Genomic DNA, 18,944 nt, shown 5'->3' on the forward strand with positions numbered 1-18,944 from the left:
CCCCAATAGATTCACCCAAAAAGAAGACTTTGAGATGTTCATATGGTCACAAGGCACACTTACATAAATTGAGAAATGAAAACACACATACTCTCTTTATTCTTGAAGTTTCTCTTATGACCAACCAGTTTGCATGTGCCAAGGATGTCTTTTGACATTCAAAGAACCCTGCAAGACATATACAATTGAAAAGTGTAGGCACAAAGATTGACTTTGCTCTTGATGTTCTTCCCTTTAGCAGTCATTCTTCAAGCCCAAAAGTGATTTTTGGCTGCCAAGGATACCTACAAGAAAAGATTAAGAAGCAAGATTTGGTCCCTTATGAATTTGGGTCCAATGATGTTAGTAGGAGCCTTAGGAACCTTAGAAACTCATTTCAAAATACCTTTAGGAGCATAAAACCTCCTCACTCTGCAGAATCTAACAGTGTGGCCCTTTTTCATGCAGTAATGAAAAATTTCAATCGGAAAACAATAGGTTGTTTTTCAAAGAAACTTGAAAAAGGTTTTGAAAACGGTTTGTTCTTGATTTTTGGATTAAACCCCAATCCAGCCTTGCCAAAAACACAATTTTGAGAAGCAAAAACAGTTTCAAGATTGGATTGGCCTTTGGAAAACTTGTCCACAGTTTTTAAAACATAATGAACTTTCTTTTGAAAAGATTCACAGTTTTCACAAAAGCTAGAATCAACACACTCACAAGAAGAGTTTTGATAAATCATTTCCAAAGTTTCAAAAGCAGTTTTTGAATGGTTCAACTCTTTTTCCAAGGTCTTGACTCGATTTTCCAACCAATTGTTTAAACCTTTCAATCATTTGTTCAAAAGGACCAACCTATTAGCTTCTTCATGAGTTTTTTTAAGGTCTCAAGAAGTTGGCTATAATTTTCAACATTAATGGAAGAGCTTGAACTTACATTGCTTGATTCGGATTCTTCCTTTGCCATGAAACAAAGATTGCATCATCCTTTGATGAAGAACTTGAAGATGAATCATCATTGTATGTTCTTCTTGCTTTTCCTTTCTTCTTGTACTTCTTGTAACCCTTTTTCTCTTTGCTCACATTGCTTGGACATTCAGCCTTGATGTGCCCTTGTTTACCACATCTAAAACAAGTGTAGTTTATAGAATTAAATTCATTAACATTCTTGGTATTGTACCTGTTTGATGGTTGGATTTTGTCCTTGTTGTTCTTCACATCAATTGTGCCTTCATGGGTAACCTCAAGGATGTCCCACATCACTTTTCCAGATGCACATTTTGAGACCCTAAAAAATTCATCAAAATTCAAAGCAGAAGTGATGATGTTCTTGGCTATGCAATCATATTCAGCTCTTTTACTTTCAAGCTCAATCCATTGGGACCAAGGTTTATAATAAAAAAACTTTATCTTTTTCAAGCATAGGAATAAAAGGGCCATTTACAATAGCATCCCAAATTCCTCTATCAATTATTCAACAAAGATTTTCATTCTAACCTTCCAGAATTGATAATTCAGTCCACAAAACAGAGGTGGCCTATTTATTGAAGCACCCTCCCCAAAGGGTAGTTTTTCAGCCATTTAAAAAAAATTAGGATCAAAACTTGAATGACTTTCAAGAACCTAGCTCTTGATGCCAATTGTTAGAATTATAGGGCTAAAACAAGAGGGGGTGAATTGTTTTTGAAAGATTTTCGCAAGTATTGAAGTAAATTGAAAAGTTATGAAGAATTAATCAATGGAAAAATTGTCCAACCAAATATAAAATTGTTTTTATGCTTGATGCAGAAAATCAACCTGTTGTTTTTACGAAACAATCGGTTGTTTTTATCAGCAGTTTATAAAAAAAAGTTAAAGTAGTTTAAAGAGTGTAAGGATTGAGACATACACACAGAATGTTTATACTGGTTCACTCTTAACCAAAAGCAACATGCAATCCTCAGAAACCACTGAGAATTCACTATGTAATCAACCCTAGATTACAAGCTACACACACCAAGAGTGATGATCTTGAACCCCCTCAAGAACACAAACCACTCCTTGGCAAAAAAAACCACACCAAGAATGTTGATCTTGATCCCCTCAAGAACACACAACACTTCTTGGCAACACCAGTACAAAAATACAATTATCAAGGAAGAAGGGAATTAAATACACCTAGGTAAATCACAAGATTAAAGTTCATAATACAATACCCAATCCTATTCTACACTTGAAATGATCCAAAAGCCCTTTGAAAACTTGAAAATAGTTTTTGATTGATCTTTCTCACTTAGTTAATGAATAGGAGCATAAAACTACCCTTTTATCTTTCAATCAAATGGTTAAAACAGTTAAAACAAAAAACCAAAAGTTGTTGGAATCATTTAAAACAGAAAACCCACTTAACAAAATTTTGTTAAGATTTTTAGAAAAACAATCGATTGATTTATCGAAACAATCGATTGATTTTTGTTTGACAGTAAAGGCAAAGGCAAAGCTTTTCCAAAACATTTTAAAATCCACTAAGTGTCAAACAACCTATTGAAATTTGTTTGACAGCAAAGGCAAAGACAAAGCTTTTCCAAATCATTTTAAAATCCACTAAGTGCCAAACAACCTGTTGATTCGAAATTTCAACTTGTTGAAATTTCACTACCTTTTAGAAAATCCATCTTTTCAAAAGGATAAAGATTCAAATGAACTAGAATCATCTTAAGGAGTGAATTAACAACTTTCAAACAACTAGACAACACACACACACACATAGCAACAAGGTCTTCAAGCTTTCCACTTGGATTTGGAGACATCAAAGCATCTTGTTCAACAAATGTAAAAGTGAAAAAAGAAATTTTTGGTTATTGAGTTTTTGGGAAAAGGAAAGTGTGTTTGCTTAGCCTTTGGACAAATTGTACAATTTTTTCCTAGTTCTTTTGGATGATTAGGGGGTAAAGGTGACACTAATTTAAAACGAGAAAAAGAGGGATGACCCAGATGTAAATGCCATAAGTCCGACAACTGAGAGACATGGAAAATAGCCGATTTATTCTTTGATGGATGCATGTAGTATAGACCACCACACTGTCTACCCAAGCCAATCATCTTCCCTGAAACCAAGTTTTGCAAAATACAAAATTCAGGAAAGAATAGAATGTAACAATTTAGGTCCTTTGTGAGTTTGCAGACTGAAACCAAGTTCAAGTTAAAAATGGGACACATAGGATATTTTTAAGTGTACAAGTTTGGGATTAAAAATAGCAGTGTCAGTGTGTGACTTGTGTTGTAGCACCATTCGGTAAATTGACACTTGTAATATTGGAGGATTTGGGTTCAATTAAAAGAGACATGTGGGAAACAATGTGATTCGTGGCACCGGTATCCAAAATCCAAGAACTTGCGCTACTAGAATTAACAAACATAAGAGTTGAAGGAATAAAACCTACAACATTTGCATATGCGTCAACATTACCAAATTTATTTTGATTTAATGCATTGATTGTTTGAGCCAATTTTTGAATATGCTCTGTGGTGAATCCTTGTACTGCACTAGAAGAAGTTGACTCAAATACTTATTGGGATTTTTTCATGTTTGTCGTGGATTGATAGTTGATGCCATTTGATTAGATAGGAACCAAGACATGGCCTGGTTGATTTGAATGATGAATATAGAACGGGTGTGAGGGATTTGTGGTTTTGATATCCTATCTAGAACTATTCAAGTTGTCTACCATGGCAGTATGGGTGTTTTTAGAAAGTATGAAAATTTTGAAAATCAAGAGCACCAAGATTGTGCTCTAATACCATGAAAGTATGAAACTATGGGTGTGTTGGAGATCTCACTTCTTAATAATCTCATTTTCTAAGGTCGAATATGTTGTCAAAAATTATGCTTCGGTAATGAAGGCTGAGACAATTGACGATGTCGTGGCAAAAGCGAAGGTTCCCTAACCTCTATTGTCAAGATGAAGAACCGCTAAAATGAAACAACTCTCTCATTTACACCGCCTATGAATTTTTCGGCGAGGAAACAACAAACACTCGATCACATTTCATATCGAAAATATCCACCTTTCTCCGATCAATCTCGTACAATCAATACAAAATGTCGCAACCAAATCGCTCAAAAATTGAAATGCATGATGCACGTTGGGATGGCAATGCGGTCGCCCCGCATAGGCCCGCCCCGCGTTTGCCCCGCAAAATATGGGTCGGGTTGGTCAGCGTTGCACAAGGAATGCAGACTCATTTCACTAGTCTATCCCGAGGTAGCCCCTAGGTCTGCGAGCCATCTCACATAAGGAAAAAAATTGAAAATAAAAATTCCATTACTTAAAAAAAAAAAACTATTTCTTTTGTTGAAACATTAAAATTTTATCCAATTCATTCAATTAAGATAAAAATATGAATTCAAGTATGAGGATTGTTAGAAGGCTTGATTAAAAATAATTAAAGTTTTGTTTTGCATATAGTTTCCTTCTATATGTATGTAAACGTATCAAAGTATCTTATCAAAGTTTTGCTACAAAATATTTTAACGAAGATGACTGAGTATCTTATTGAAATATCTTCTTTATATTATTTTTTTTATTAATAAAATTTACATATAAGACTTTACTTACAACTAAATCCACTGTCACTCTTAATGTTAACTCCATTAGATAATTAAAATAAAACATTACATTTTTTAGTATATTAGATTATTTTTATAAAATAAAATAAAATAAAGGTCACATTGCAATAATGAGTGAGTGGGGTTTTTTTTTAACAATAAATAAAATAATTATTTTTTATTTATGCGAGCCAATGGGCCAACCCGCCTCGCCCTGTTGTTGGCCTGCGTGGGCTACGAGTTATCTGGGGCGAGACTAAGTGGGTCATTGAACTAGATTAGTGAGTCAACCTCGCGCTTTTCGATAGCGGACTGTAGACCAACCTGCATGGCTCGCTCCGCATTTCCATCCCTAGATACACGTGGAAGAAGATGCATCAAAACATTTCATGAAATTTGGAAATAGATCCAATTATTATTCACACCATTAGGATTTTCTGTTTGAACCACGAAAAAAATTTTGAAAAATTTTCAAAAATGAAATTTGGAGAAAATGATAATGGAAACCTAAGTTTAAAAAAAATGGTAATGACCTAATAGCAATTTAAGAACTCAAAAATAAAAAACAAAAGCACTGAAAAGTTCTAATCTATGAAAAAAATTGATTTTTTTTTCAAAAAAAAATAACTAATGGAGTTTATGACAAATTTTGGACTAAACATGACTCTAAACAAAATATTTATGATTATAAAATCAAAATGATTTAATTATAAAAAAAATTCACTGAAAAAATTTGAAGAAAACTTAAGAAAATTCAAAAGAACACATGAAGATGAGCATGAACACAAGAACACCTAAAAACACATACATGAAGGTTCAAGTAAGAAGAATGAATTTGAACCAAACTAAAACACAAAATTAATCGATAAACATTCAAGACAATCAAGAAAAATTATGAACAACACGAAAATTAGAAGAAGAAAAATGAAGAATGGCCTACTTATCTCTTAAACCAAAGCTCTGATTACCAAATGATGCAATCCTAGCTTGCATCTTCATTTGTAGATCTTCTTCCTCATTGTTTTTTATTTGAATTTCTTTAACGGAAGATGAATGATAGCAGAAGCTTGAAGAATTGTAGAAATTTTGAAAGAGATAAAAGTTATGACGGTGAATCTATGTGGTGGGGTTAGGTCAACACTTAGTTTCTAGAGTGAGGTTGGGCAAACACTATTATGAGGAGTTTATAAATTTGTCTAGCAAGAAGACAACTCTAGAGAGAACTTTGAACAAGTAGAAGTGTCTAAAAATTTGGATAACATTTTATTATTTAAATCAAAGTTAAAAATCATGTACAAGAGACTCCTATTTATAGGAGAAACTCTCTCAAAACCTCTCAAATGAGAGTGTGATAAGTGTCACCACCTTTGATGGCAGAGCCTCTAGCAAAGGGCCAACCACTACAGCAATGGTTAGAAGAATACAAGAAAAGTGAGACTCAACTACTCTTAGCAGAGACATACTCTTATACATTTTTGAAGAGCCATGACCTAGTTGTAAAAATTAGAATAGGATTTTAATTCCTTGCAAAATAACTTTGTTCAAGTAGTATGATTTTTTTCACTCATGTGTTATTCAAGGGAGAAAATCGCTTCTCACTCATGTCTTATCCAAGGGATAATCGATTATCATATGTTTAAAATCGATTTTAATGTTCTTTGTATTACATGGAGAATTGATTCTCATATTAAATATTACATAAATTTATATAACAAAAATATTTAATTATATTATTAATAACAACACATAATTATAAATAATAATAATAATAATAATAATAAAATTATAATATAAACAAAATATATATAGTTATATAAAATAAAAAATGTATATAATATAATAGATACTATTTTCATAAATTATAATATATTTAATAATATTATTTAATACAAAATTATTTTGTATTATATTTTTTAAAAATTTTGAATATTTCAATTATTTATTTTATGTAACAATTTCCAATTTTTACATATATGGATAATTTTCCATCCAAAAATATCAAAAATAATGTTTTAATTACAATAAATAAAAATTAACAAATAAATAAATCATATTTTTTTATTTTTAATTAATATAAGGGTAATTTCTTTATATTTTGATAATATTATTTTAATCACAACTTTGAATCTTCCGACAATGTTTTGTAACTCGTATTTTTTCTGAAAATAATTATTCAATGGTATCGGAAATAATTTACAAAAATTTAATTAACTCAAATCTACACAAAAATATATCATAATTCATTATTCAAATATTTTGTAATAATAAGGGTAAATTTGTAAACTTACATTTTATGCCTTGAAAAACAATTTAAATTCTCTTCCAACCATCACATCACTCACAAACTTCAATAAATCATCCTCACAAATCCACCCTTGTGCATTTTACCCAAATACCCCTGTGCATGCATTTTATTATAATATACAATATACAAAATTAAATATTACATATTACATAAATTTATTTAACAATTTCAAAAATATTTAATTATAACATTAATAACAACATATAATTATAAATAATGAAAATAATAAAATAAAATTATAATATCAACAAAACATATATAGTTATATGAAATAACAAATGTATATAATAATAAATATTATTTTCAAAATTTTAATATATTTAATAAATTTATTTCAATTTAACACAAAAATATTTTTTTATTTTTATTGAAAAGTACAAGTAATTATGGATATTATATATTAGAAAAATTTAATTAATTCAAACCTACACAAAAAAATATATCATAATTCATTATTCAAATTTTTTTTTTAATAAGAAGGATAAATTTGTAAACTTACATTTTACAGCTTTAAAATAATTTCTAAATTTTTTTTCAACTATCACTTCACTCACAAATTTCAATAAATCATCGTCACAAAGTCAATCTATTATCCTTCACTTCAAACAACGTCACATATCATTTCTAATCCTGACAAATTCACTCCCTCCCCTCCTCACAAATTCCCTCCTCAATCCAAACACAACATAAGGTTTTTTTTTGTATTGAATAGTGGGAGTGTGAGGATTTGAGAGAATGGATGTGTGATGATTTGAGAGGAAATCTGTTTGGATTGAGATATGTTAGAGTGGATTTATGAAAAAATTTATTGAAGTTTATGAGTGATGCGATGATTGTGAGATTTTTTTATTTTTTTTAAAGGTATAAAATGTAATATTACAAATTTACCCTTATCTTTAAGAAAATAGAATAATCAAATATTAGGTATTTTTGTGTAAATTTAGATAAATTAAAATTATTAGTAGTATAATCTGATATAGTTCAATAATTAATTTCTTAAAAAAATACGAGTTACTTGGGGAAAAAATAATTGACATGTAAAATTTTTGAATATATATAAAAATTGTAGAAATAAATAATTTAAATATTCATAAATTTCAAAATTGTAATTAAAAAATACTTTTGTATTAAATATAAATAGTATTATTATATTTACAATAATTATTATTCTATAATTTGTTTATATTTATAATAATTATTATTATATAATTTGTTTATTATAAATAAGTATATATTTTTCATTAAAATTTTATTTTATTATTAATTATTATTATTTTCATTATATTAAAATATTTGTATTAGTTAAATTTATTTAATAAGAATAAATTAAGAAATATCTCATGATTTCTTTTCATTTTAAAAAATGAGATATTTACTGTTCACACTAATCTTTTTCTCCTTTTTTTCCTTATAAATAATACATCCACATAAGAAAAAAAAAAAACTCTTCTTCAATTCAATTCAAAGAACCTCGTACATCCCTTCAAATCCTTACAAACACGACGTAGAAGCAATACAAGTAAGGTAGGTTTGGTCCTTGTTTTCTCCTGGGCTCTTTGTTCTCTCTCTTATTGGAAGTAGTTTCTGTATGAGTTTGGTTCCCGTGGCAAAGGATTCTACTGTTAATCATTCATTGTTTCTCATCCATATCTCTCTTCCTTCACAAGAATCAATCATGTGCATTTCAATTTCTATATTACAGCCATGCCTTCCTTCCTCGTCAGTTTAATGCCCAACCCTTCATCACAATTTTGAGTTTCCACTCACCTTTCATCACCCATTATGAAATTCCTTAAAATCTTCAAATCCAAACACGTCAATCTCCGAACTTTCAATTCCCTCTCCCAACCCATCACCGTCCCACCAATCACCGAATCTGAACTCCTAAATTCCATCGAATCTTCTAACTGGCATTTCATCAAACAGGCTGCCCCACACTACACTCCCTCTATTCTCTCTTCCACTCTAACCTCCCTCCGCAACAACCCTCAACTCGTCCTTCAGTTTCTCTCCCATCTCAACACCCACCCTCATTCCCTCGACTTAACCACCTCTTCCCTGGCTGCTTGCATCCTCTGTCGCCTCCCATCTCCCAAACCCTCCATTAACCTCTTACAGCGCCTCATTCTATCTTCCACTCTCACCAACACAACAATTTTCCATGAGTTGGCACTGTCCCGCGACCGCGTGGATGCCAAGAGTAGTCTCATCTTTGACCTTCTGGTCAGGGCCTATTGTGAACTCAAGAAGCCCAATGAGGCGTTGGAGTGTTTCTACTTGATGAAGGAAAAGGGTGTTGAGCCCAACATTGAGACTTGCAATCAGATGTTGAGTCTGTTTTTGAAACTGAACAGGACTCAGATGGCTTGGGTTTTGTATGCTGAGATGTTTAGGATGAATATAAGATCTAGTGTATACACTTTTAACATCATGGTTAATGTGTTGTGTAAAGAAGGGAAATTGAAGAAGGCAAATGAGTTTATTGGGCACATGGAGGCTCTTGGGGTGAAGCCTAATGTTGTCACCTATAACACTGTTATTCATGGACACTGTGTGAGAGGGAAGTTCCAGAGGGCCCGTGTGATCTTTCAAACAATGAAAGATAAAGGTCTTGAGCCTGATTGCTATACATATAATTCTTTCATATCTGGGCTGTGTAAAGAACGAAGACTTGAGGAGGCGTCTGGTTTACTTTGTAAAATGCTAGAAATTGGCTTGCTTCCAAATGCAGTAACATATAATGCTTTGATTGATGGGTATTGCAACAAAGGGGATCTGGATAAGGCTTTTGCCTACAGGGATGAGATGATAAGTAAAGGTGTAACGACATCTCTGGTTACCTACAATTTGTTTATCCATGCACTGTTTATGGAAGGAAGGATGGGGGAGGCTGATAATATGGTACAAGAAATGCAAGAAAAAGGCATGAAACCTGATGCTGTTACGTATAACATATTGATTAATGGTTATTGCAGATGCGGGGATGCAAAGAGAGCCTTCAGCCTTCTTGATGAAATGGTGGGAAAAGGGATTCAGCCAACTTTGGTCACATATACATCACTTATATATGTTCTGGGTAAAAGGAATAGAATGAAAGAAGCAGATGCCTTGTTTATTAAGATTCAACAAGAAGGTCTTTTGCTAGATACTGTAATGTTTAACGCGTTGATCGATGGTCACTGTGCAAATGGTAATATTGATCGTGCATTTCAGCTCTTGGAACAGATGGATAACATGAAGGTTCTTCCTGATGAAATCACTTATAACACCTTGATGCAAGGATACTGCAGAGAGGGGAAAGTGGAGGAAGCTAGGCAACTTCTTGATAAGATGAAGAGAAGGGGGATCAAACCTGATCACATTAGTTACAACACACTCATTAGCGGTTACAGTAAAAGAGGTGATATGAAGGATGCTTTTAGAGTTCGCGATGAAATGATGACTACAGGATTTGATCCTACAATTCTCACTTACAATGCTCTTATACAAGGTTTGTGCAAAAATCGGGAAGGTGAGCATGCTGAAGAGCTCCTCAAAGAAATGGTAAGTAAAGGCATTACTCCTGACGACACCACCTACCTATCTATAATTGAAGCGATGGAGAAAGTTGATGATCTGGAGGAAAATGATGATAAATGAATTGAAGAAGAAAATGGTATTTCACGGGTTCGTGTGAACTTCTCGCATTGGAGTTTGGACACAAGCATCTCAACATTCCTTGTTCTAAAAGCTGCATCAACATTCCATGTGTATGAGTAACAAGTAACTGAAGTTCTTGAAATACTGTAATTTTCCTTAGTTCACTTCTTTTGTAGCAAGAGTATAACTTTTTACTTCATTAGTTGTATTAATTTTGTACCATATGGTTTACAAAATGTTTATTGATGTTTTTGTTTGAAAAATAAAATAATAGCTAATGATTGAATTTGATGGTCTTTGGTACAGAGTTATGCAGGAAGACTGTTGTGACAGCCAAAATATTTATTGCATTTTAAAAAAATAAACAATAATTGCTTTAAATAATTTCAAGTCTTTTACTTTTGGTTTTTTGTTTTCTGGTCATAATCTCATTCTTTGCACTGTATTTTAGCTAATGTGTTTTCTTCTTATAATTCTTTTACAGTGTTTGTATATACGGCATCAATGGTAGTTGTATGTATATAGCTATGGGAAAGAGTTTTCTGCTACAATTAATAAATTTTAATCTTCAAAATATATCCTCAGCCTGTTGGTCCTTGTGCGCTTGTATGACACAGGATGGTATATTAGTTCATTGTTTATATAGAGAAAATTTGCTTATCATCTGGTTGATTGAATAAGTCGGTTTTTAATGTTTGATGAAAGTATGTTTTCTGTTTTCTCTTTTTTCTTTGTCCAATTATTATATGACGAATTTGGTTGGACAAGTTTATCTCTAAGCACTTTAAGTAGACAAAATTAAGAAGAGAATTGAAATTAGCCTTTTTATAAATTAAAATTACCATATGCTTTAGATAATTTCTATATCATTCTCTTCTCAACTTATTATGTATTTATTATTAGATGAATATGATATAGAAGAGACTTACAATATCGAATCTCATTCAATATTACAAAATAACGATAATTAATGAAAGTATATAATTGACAACCACCATCGATCTTTTCTGGTGTCGATGCTGAACTTTTTTATTTGAAAATGCACATAAGTTTCTCGTAATAGGTTGCCATTGCAAGTAACTTCTAAAGCTAAACTTTCCAAGAATTATTATTGTGTCTATAGTCTATAGTATATAGATGAAAGTGGAAGTACATGTCTGCTAGTGGAGATCCTCCATTGGCCAAGGGAGTTTTCTCTTTGTCTCATTATGAAATCGTGTTTTAACTTCTAACTTCCTATTTCATAAATGTAACTTTTGCTGAGTCAAACACCAAAACTTGAAAACTACAATTAGAATAGAAAGGAGGATGGGTGATCAATGACCAGTGCTTTGCCAAATTGTATCTCTCAAATGCATTCTATCTTTTCATTTTCATTTTCTTATTCTTTTTTTTTCATTTTCCAAACAGCATTGAAAATTTTCACCAAGTGATAAATACAATTCATGCTTTAATGTCATTGATATTGAGGGTTCTTACAGGCTGTTTAAAGTAACCCATAATTCACTTATACTTGTTAATGGATGAATTATTTTAGTATTTATTTGAAATTTTAGTTCATCACGATTCAAAACCTCGTGCATTTTCTCATTTGGATTTTTACTTGATTACATGTCTTTACTAACATGTTTGGAAACACGTTAAGAAGGAATGAATCACGAATGAGATGTAGAAGAAATCACATCTGAAAAGTAAAATAAACACAAAAGTATGACTTGTTTATGTGCTCAATGATAGCTTACAAGCCTCAAATTCATATTAATCATGGAATCACCTCGACCTGTTTAACACCGTTGCTTCATCTACATCTACCATTCTATATTTTAGTGTTGTACTTGTACATGTATTTGCACGTATAGTATAGTGCTTCCAAATCTTATTTTTTCTGTTGCTAAATTAACCTGTATAATTTGCTATACGAAATATGATTTGGTATCTATCTCTAAAGAGAGAAATTAACTTTTCCGGAGTGGTCCATGTATCTGGATTATTAATACAAATCAATTATATTACGTACACGGTACGTGGAAGTAAAATAATATTCTCATGACCTTATCTCTTTCACTGTCATATACTTTTTTCGTTTGCTTTTACATGAATTTGATCTAATAGAAAACCAGCTTCTTTTAATGAGTGGGAACATATTGCTTGCCACATGAATTTATTGGAGAGTTTCACTCTCCACTCCCTGAAGGGACACATTTGTATGTATCATTCAATGCAAAAAGGCAAAACCACTATCGCCAGGGCTAGTTTTCAGTTTCACTACGAAGACAAGTTTGTATTTGATGATTGCTGTTATATTTGGCGTTTTTGGTAGTGGAGTTATCTGTTATCCTCCAAACTCTAACGTGGATTTCAAATTATTAGAGTGCAAACAGTTCTGAAGAAAACAACACGTTACACGTCCCTCAACTTTTACTTGGATTTTAATCTCAAATCAAGTGCTGTCCCCATTTTCATCTTCTTTCGTGATGTTGCTCATAGTTTTTTTTCCGTTTGTGGAAACACATGCAACATGCACTTAGTCAAATGCTTGGACCAATCATGTGTCACATAAAGCACTTTATTTCGTGCATGCACCATATTTGCTATGGCTTCATGTATTTAAATGAAAGAATTGAGCTCAAAAGTGGTTGCCTTCTGAAGAGAAACGAAAATTATCATTCATGGGCTCATTTGCAGGACACATAGTGCAAGGATCAGCTCTGGCCCTTCTTGGATTATGGCACGCCATCAACACCATCAGATCTTACCTTGTGAAGGGCCCTGCCAACTTCACTGTTAGATTCTGGTACCAGTTTAATACCCCTCACTCCAGACTCAAACACTTGGAGCTTGTCTCCATTTTATCCTTTTCCATCCTTGCAATATTCATGCAAATTCTAGACTTCCCTCATTTCCACTATGCTTTTAAGCTTGATAACTTTGAGCATGCAACTATGTTCGTACACCTTGCTTTGTTTGCTGGTTTCTCCCTCTGCACTGAGTTGACTGATTCCCTTGACCTATTTTCTGGCTTTGTTGGGATACTTGTATCCTCAGTGTTCAGTCAAGAACTGTTCCTTCTCCATTTTCACTCCACAGACCATGTTGGACTTGAAGGCCATTACCACTGGCTGCTGCAGCTCATAGTGCTTGTCTCACTAGTAGCAGCTTTGGCTGCAACTATTTTTCCTAACAATTTCAATGCGGCTCTTGTGCTTTCTATTTCAGTCATCTTCCAAGGATGCTGGTTTATAAACATGGGGTTTATGCTATGGATTCCAGCTTTAGTGCCTGAAGGATGTGTAATGAATTTGACCAAGGCAGGTGGCCATGATGATATCATTGGAGCAGTTACTTGTGGCTCCAAAGAGGCCGATTTTAGGGCCAGGGGCTTGGCCAATTTACAGTTCAGTTGGATCCTTTCTGCAATTCTGATATTTGCAGGAATCATTTGCTTGAAACTTGCTAGAAAATGTACCATTACAACAAACCGATTGGAATATGAGAGAATTCAAAGTAAAGGTGCAGACTCAGCTTTGGCCACTGAAGGTTTGAAGCAGGGCAGATAATCTACCACAGTTTGCTAAACAGGCCTGGTGCTTTCCATTTTAAGGTCTCAAGTGTATATGAGACCTGAGATATGCAATGAAATAAGCCATAGTATATGTTATTATAGACCAAGTTTAGATTGATGTCCAACAATCTGTTGGGTTTCATAACCTGTGAGGACATCTTCAGCAAGCTATATGATGTTGGTAGTGTCGATTAAGTTCCTGGTATGTCTATGTACCCTATTTCACTAAATCTAAGAAACATAATATCTCCAGATCTTGATTGCTTCATAAATTCCTTAAACTTCGAACAACGGACTGTGGTATTGGACTACTGAATTGTAAGAACTGGGTAGAGTTGATAAATATAAAAAAACCTTGATGTTTTTATTTTGATCTCCTGTTGCAAAATTTCTGATTTTCATTTGTCTCTTCAATTCTTTATGATATATAGTATTTAAAAATGCAGTAACTCAATTTTCCAAATTGACAAAATGAAAGCGTACCAATAAAATTGTTAAACTGATTTCTTAATGCGCAGAAAACTCTTAATAGGGACTCGCGTGTCCAAAAACATAATCTCCATATATTCCACCTAGTTTTTATGGCAGAAACCAGACAAAATTGTGCACAAGTCTTAGTTTTCAAATAAAAATTCATCTGATAAATAATTAAGTTCTGCATGGTGAAGACTTGAAGAGAGATGCAATCTATTTTTCTATTAAGACAATAAATACATGAATCAAAATGAACTTTATGAGATTCTCACTCAGACTCTTCCAAAGATGCTTCAATTCAGAGAATAAGAAATTCTACAGCAGTCTCAATAAGAAGCCCATTCGTGATGGCTGCAATCTGGAAAATCTCAGTTGAAGCATTACTTGTTGAAGATGCGGCTGGTAGCAACATCAAATTAGTAGCAAAATCTCCATTGCCTTTGAACAACATTGGTTCCAACATCAAATCGGTTCACCAATCTCAAATGCGCATAAAAATTCAGATTTGTCCCACCAGTAACAAAGAAACCAAGTAGAATTTAAGTCCACAAACAAGATTCCAAATTCCAATCCAACATGAACAGTTGTCCAAAGAAGAACAAGACAATAGTGTAATCGAAATGATTGCGCAACCAAGTATAGATAAATATGGTAGTCATTAAAAGAGAAAGTGGAAGAAACCATTACAAAAGAAAATTATAAGCATTAATTCCTAAAAATATTTAGAGCATGCAAGTAACACCACTAGGCAAGTAGTCCAAATCACTGGCAGACGATTGTGTGTTTATTCCCTCCTAGCACCAATAACATGGACCAGAAATGTCGTCCCCTGATATAACTTCACAGATGCATGCATCATTTTTTTTATCCTGTTCCTTCTACTAAAGTTTTCCCAACCCTTCATACATATTCGATATCACTTTTCCTGTCACTACTAAATAGTCTTGCAATTTGTTTCCTTGAATGGCCTGTTGCGACAATGAAAGTACACAGCCATAATTTCAAAATTCTCAGGACAACCCCATTAATACACATAAATCCCCAACATATAGTTGTAAGAAGTGATAAGTAACTATTAGAATTATACCTTACGCTGGCAGTGTTGGCAACATTTAAGGGTAACCTTTTCAGGAAAACTAAAGGAAAAATCTTGAGTGGATATTCCTGGAATATGCTGCAATATAAAGGAATCAAATCAAGCCAAAAGTGAAAAAGTACAATAATATAGGCGGAAAGATTAAAAGGGCTTACAAAACAAACCAAAGGGAATTTAATTAGCAAGGGGAAGGAGAAGGAGGGAAAAAAAGACTTCAAGCAAATTGGCTTACTCATCAAACAGTGCTTTGATGTCTAAAAAACCAATAGCTACGTACACTTTAAAAGAACAGAACTAGAACAAACAAGATTAAAGTTCTAAGTTCTAACCAATTCGTTGGGTCTACTTCTGTAGTATTTTGCTTCAAAAAAGTTATTCTCAGGCTGAATGAACACGTTTCTGGATCAAATTCATCGTCTTTGAGAGGGTTTTCAGTCTGAGGGAAGAAACTTGATGCGGTGTCCCCTAAACAAGATAAATGAGTAGGTAACGGCTGATTCTTGCACTCATATTATGGCATCTGAAAAAAACAAAAACTAGTTTTCAACATGAAGTTGGAAACTTACTACAGCAATCTTTGCGATAACTTTGACTCGTGTATCCCACAGGACCAACACTGTTTTCTTCACTCTCGTCTTCCATTCCATCTCTGTTCTCATCATCATCAAGATCACTATCCTCCTTGTTGTCATCATAATCCTGATCTTGGCTGTCTTCCTCGTCATCTATGTCACAGTCTTCAGCTTGTTCCTCCTGTGTTATCGCCTTCTCTTCAACTTCTTGTGTTGCTGCTTTCTCTTCTTCATCCTCCTCCTCCTCCATCTTTACCAAAATTTTCTCACACTGTTTTGATGTTTCATGGATTATGACCCTGAACTCATTAAGCCTGCCATATCTAAATACCAGAAAAAACGTGTTTTAACATGCCACACTCTCTCACTACGCGTTTTAACATCCTCAGGAATCCTTCCCTGTAACCCTTGAAACTTCAGAAAAGCTTTTGGAATAAGCTGCAATTTGAGACATTATAATACTTTGCAGTGTTTGGAATCAAAACTGCATTTGTATGTTACACTACAAAAGCAATATAGAGATAGCTACATTGTTATAACTCTTATTGTTTTCAGTAAATTTAACTATCCATACTATGCATTACAATATTTTGAGTAGTAATATCAGGACATTAATATTATCGATGCATAAAGTATATGAAGAAACTACCATTCTTTCGTAGTGTTGATCTTGAAGGAAGACAAGTCTGGGTACTTCTCGGCACCAGTCATCGAGCTATCCAAAATTATTGTCAAGTTCTGAAAAATTTAGCCTAGTCTTGGTAATTAAAACAATTAAATTTTGTTAGGAGAGAGAATTAGAGTTCCCAATTGGAACTGTACAGCGAGAAGAAAAAAAAAGAAAAAACTACGGTTGATAAACTAACCTCGGGCCAATCCGTCATTATTTATTTAGGCATTTCGGATGAATTTTTTAAACTCGTCAATCAACATTGGTTCGATCTGTGTAACCTATCAATCCATCAAGTCGCATGAGGGATGAGAGAGGCCAACCCATCTACCTTTATTTATAATACTTTTGAACATGGACATCATGCTTTTAAAATTAAAATTGGTGGTTGTCAATATTTTATATGAAACTTTATTTAGATTAATTTTTTTATATCATTTGATTTATTGAAATTGTAGTGGCCAAAAGTGCTCGGGACCTCGGTCCAAGCAATTAGGTCAGCTCAGGTTTTGGGCAAGTATGGACTCAAAGGGTGGGCCATGAGCTCGGTCCAGATGCTGGGAGACAGCTTGAAAAAAGATAATTAAAATAGAAGGAATACTCTGATTGCTTATGATACATACGCTAGTTAAATACCAATAAAAGTTGTTGAGAATAAAGTAGTTAGCACCCGAGAATAAAGGTGCATATGAACAGAATGTTTTATTGTTGTTAAGCACCCGAGAATAAAGGTGCACGTAAGCAATATGTTTTTCTGTTATGATTATATGTTTTTTGTTGAGATTATATTCTCCCTATTGAAATCTCCCTCTATTGATATTGGAGAAAATCGTTGAAGGGATATCTATAAAAGGGGTTTGAGGCCCCTAGTAAAGGTATGTTGTTTCTGAATACTTGAGACTGAAACTAATTTGATATTTTTGAATGCTTTTAGTGACTTGATCGTCGGAGTGTGATCAACAAGTAGAGCCCCCTTTGTCCCAGTGGAGCGGCATCTCGGAGCACCAAGTACCTCAAAGCACTAGTTGGAGATAGATCAAAGGAGCAACCTGCACATTCAATCCGTCGGAGGTCAACCAGCGAGAACATTTGGCGCCCACCGTGGGGCCTGATAAAACCTGATCATCCACATTTACTACTGAGCCTTCTGATGTGATGAGGAACACGAGGTAAGGGCTGCTAGGATCTGAAGGAAGCAATGCCCCCACCGTACAACAACTCATGGAGGCCATTGTTAGAATATATGGCCTTAAACGAGAGGGGGGGTGAATTGTTTAAGAGGGGTTTTTAAAAACTTTTTCAGCTTGAACAAAATCCTTTGTGTGAATCCAGATCAGAATTTCAGTTAGCCAAGAATTTAAGCACAAAACAGCAAAGCACCAGAAAACAATCGGTTGTTTCTACGAAACAATCGGTTGTCAGTAAAGCAATAACAACTGAATTTAAATGAGTTCAAGGGAAGAAAGAGATACACCAACAGTTTATATTGGTTCACTTTTAAACCAAGAGCTACATCCAGTCCCCAGAAGCCACTGGGTAATCCACTAAGCAATCAAAACAGATTACACACAAACCACCAAAGTAGTGACCTTGAACCCTTCAAGAAACACACTCACTTTGGCACAACACACACCAAAAATGTTGATCTTGACCACCTCAAGAGCACACAACACTCCGTGGCAACAACACCAAAAATTACAGAAGATTCAAAACAAATTACACTTGTTTACAGAACAATCTGAAATCAATACAGATGCAATCTTATTCCACTCTTTCTTGAGAAAACCCAAAGCTTGATGTGAATGTTCAAAACTTGAAAACAATCTTTCTCACAACTGAAAAACTCAAATCTGTTTTTTCTTATTTGTTTTAAAACATAAACAAATCATTTATACTTTTCAAAGATTGGTCAAAGCATTTAATAGAGGAGCGTATTCAGTTGGAAATCATTTAAAGCACATTCAACCACCAAAACATAATTCTGTTAGGATTTTCAAAGAAAAAATCGATTGAAACCACGAAACAATTGATTGTTTTGGTTTGACAACAAGTCAACCAAC

At 33.5% G+C, this 18,944-nt stretch overlaps 2 protein-coding genes and 1 pseudogene across 2 annotated transcripts; 2 read left to right on the forward strand and 1 right to left on the reverse strand.

The window, feature by feature from the left end:
- Nucleotides 1-8,312: 8,312 nt before the first annotated feature.
- On the forward strand, nt 8,313-10,799 carry LOC137813618 (pentatricopeptide repeat-containing protein At2g15630, mitochondrial). The gene has a single exon (XM_068615969.1). The coding sequence runs from the start codon at nt 8,654-8,656 to the stop codon at nt 10,508-10,510; it is 1,857 nt and encodes a 618-aa protein (XP_068472070.1). The 5' UTR covers nt 8,313-8,653; the 3' UTR covers nt 10,511-10,799.
- Nucleotides 10,800-12,705: 1,906 nt separating this feature from the next.
- Nucleotides 12,706-14,445, forward strand: LOC137813620 (uncharacterized). The gene has a single exon (XM_068615970.1). It carries the CDS (start codon nt 13,180-13,182, stop codon nt 14,065-14,067), a length of 888 nt encoding a protein of 295 aa, XP_068472071.1. The 5' UTR covers nt 12,706-13,179; the 3' UTR covers nt 14,068-14,445.
- A 221-nt stretch (nt 14,446-14,666) lies between these two features.
- LOC137813619 (B3 domain-containing protein At5g60140-like) lies at nt 14,667-17,056 on the reverse strand (annotated as a pseudogene).
- Nucleotides 17,057-18,944: the final 1,888 nt, after the last annotated feature.

The sequence above is a fragment of the Phaseolus vulgaris genome, chromosome 1, assembly GCF_000499845.2.
Source record: "Phaseolus vulgaris cultivar G19833 chromosome 1, P. vulgaris v2.0, whole genome shotgun sequence".
In the NCBI taxonomy this organism is placed as follows: Eukaryota; Viridiplantae; Streptophyta; class Magnoliopsida; order Fabales; family Fabaceae; genus Phaseolus; species Phaseolus vulgaris.

Excerpts from the sequence above, each read along its gene's own strand:
- LOC137813618 (XM_068615969.1), top strand. The coding sequence starts at position 8,654 with ATGAAATTCCTTAAAATCTTCAAATCCAAACACGTCAATCTCCGAACT.
- LOC137813620 (XM_068615970.1), top strand. The coding sequence starts at position 13,180 with ATGGGCTCATTTGCAGGACACATAGTGCAAGGATCAGCTCTGGCCCTT.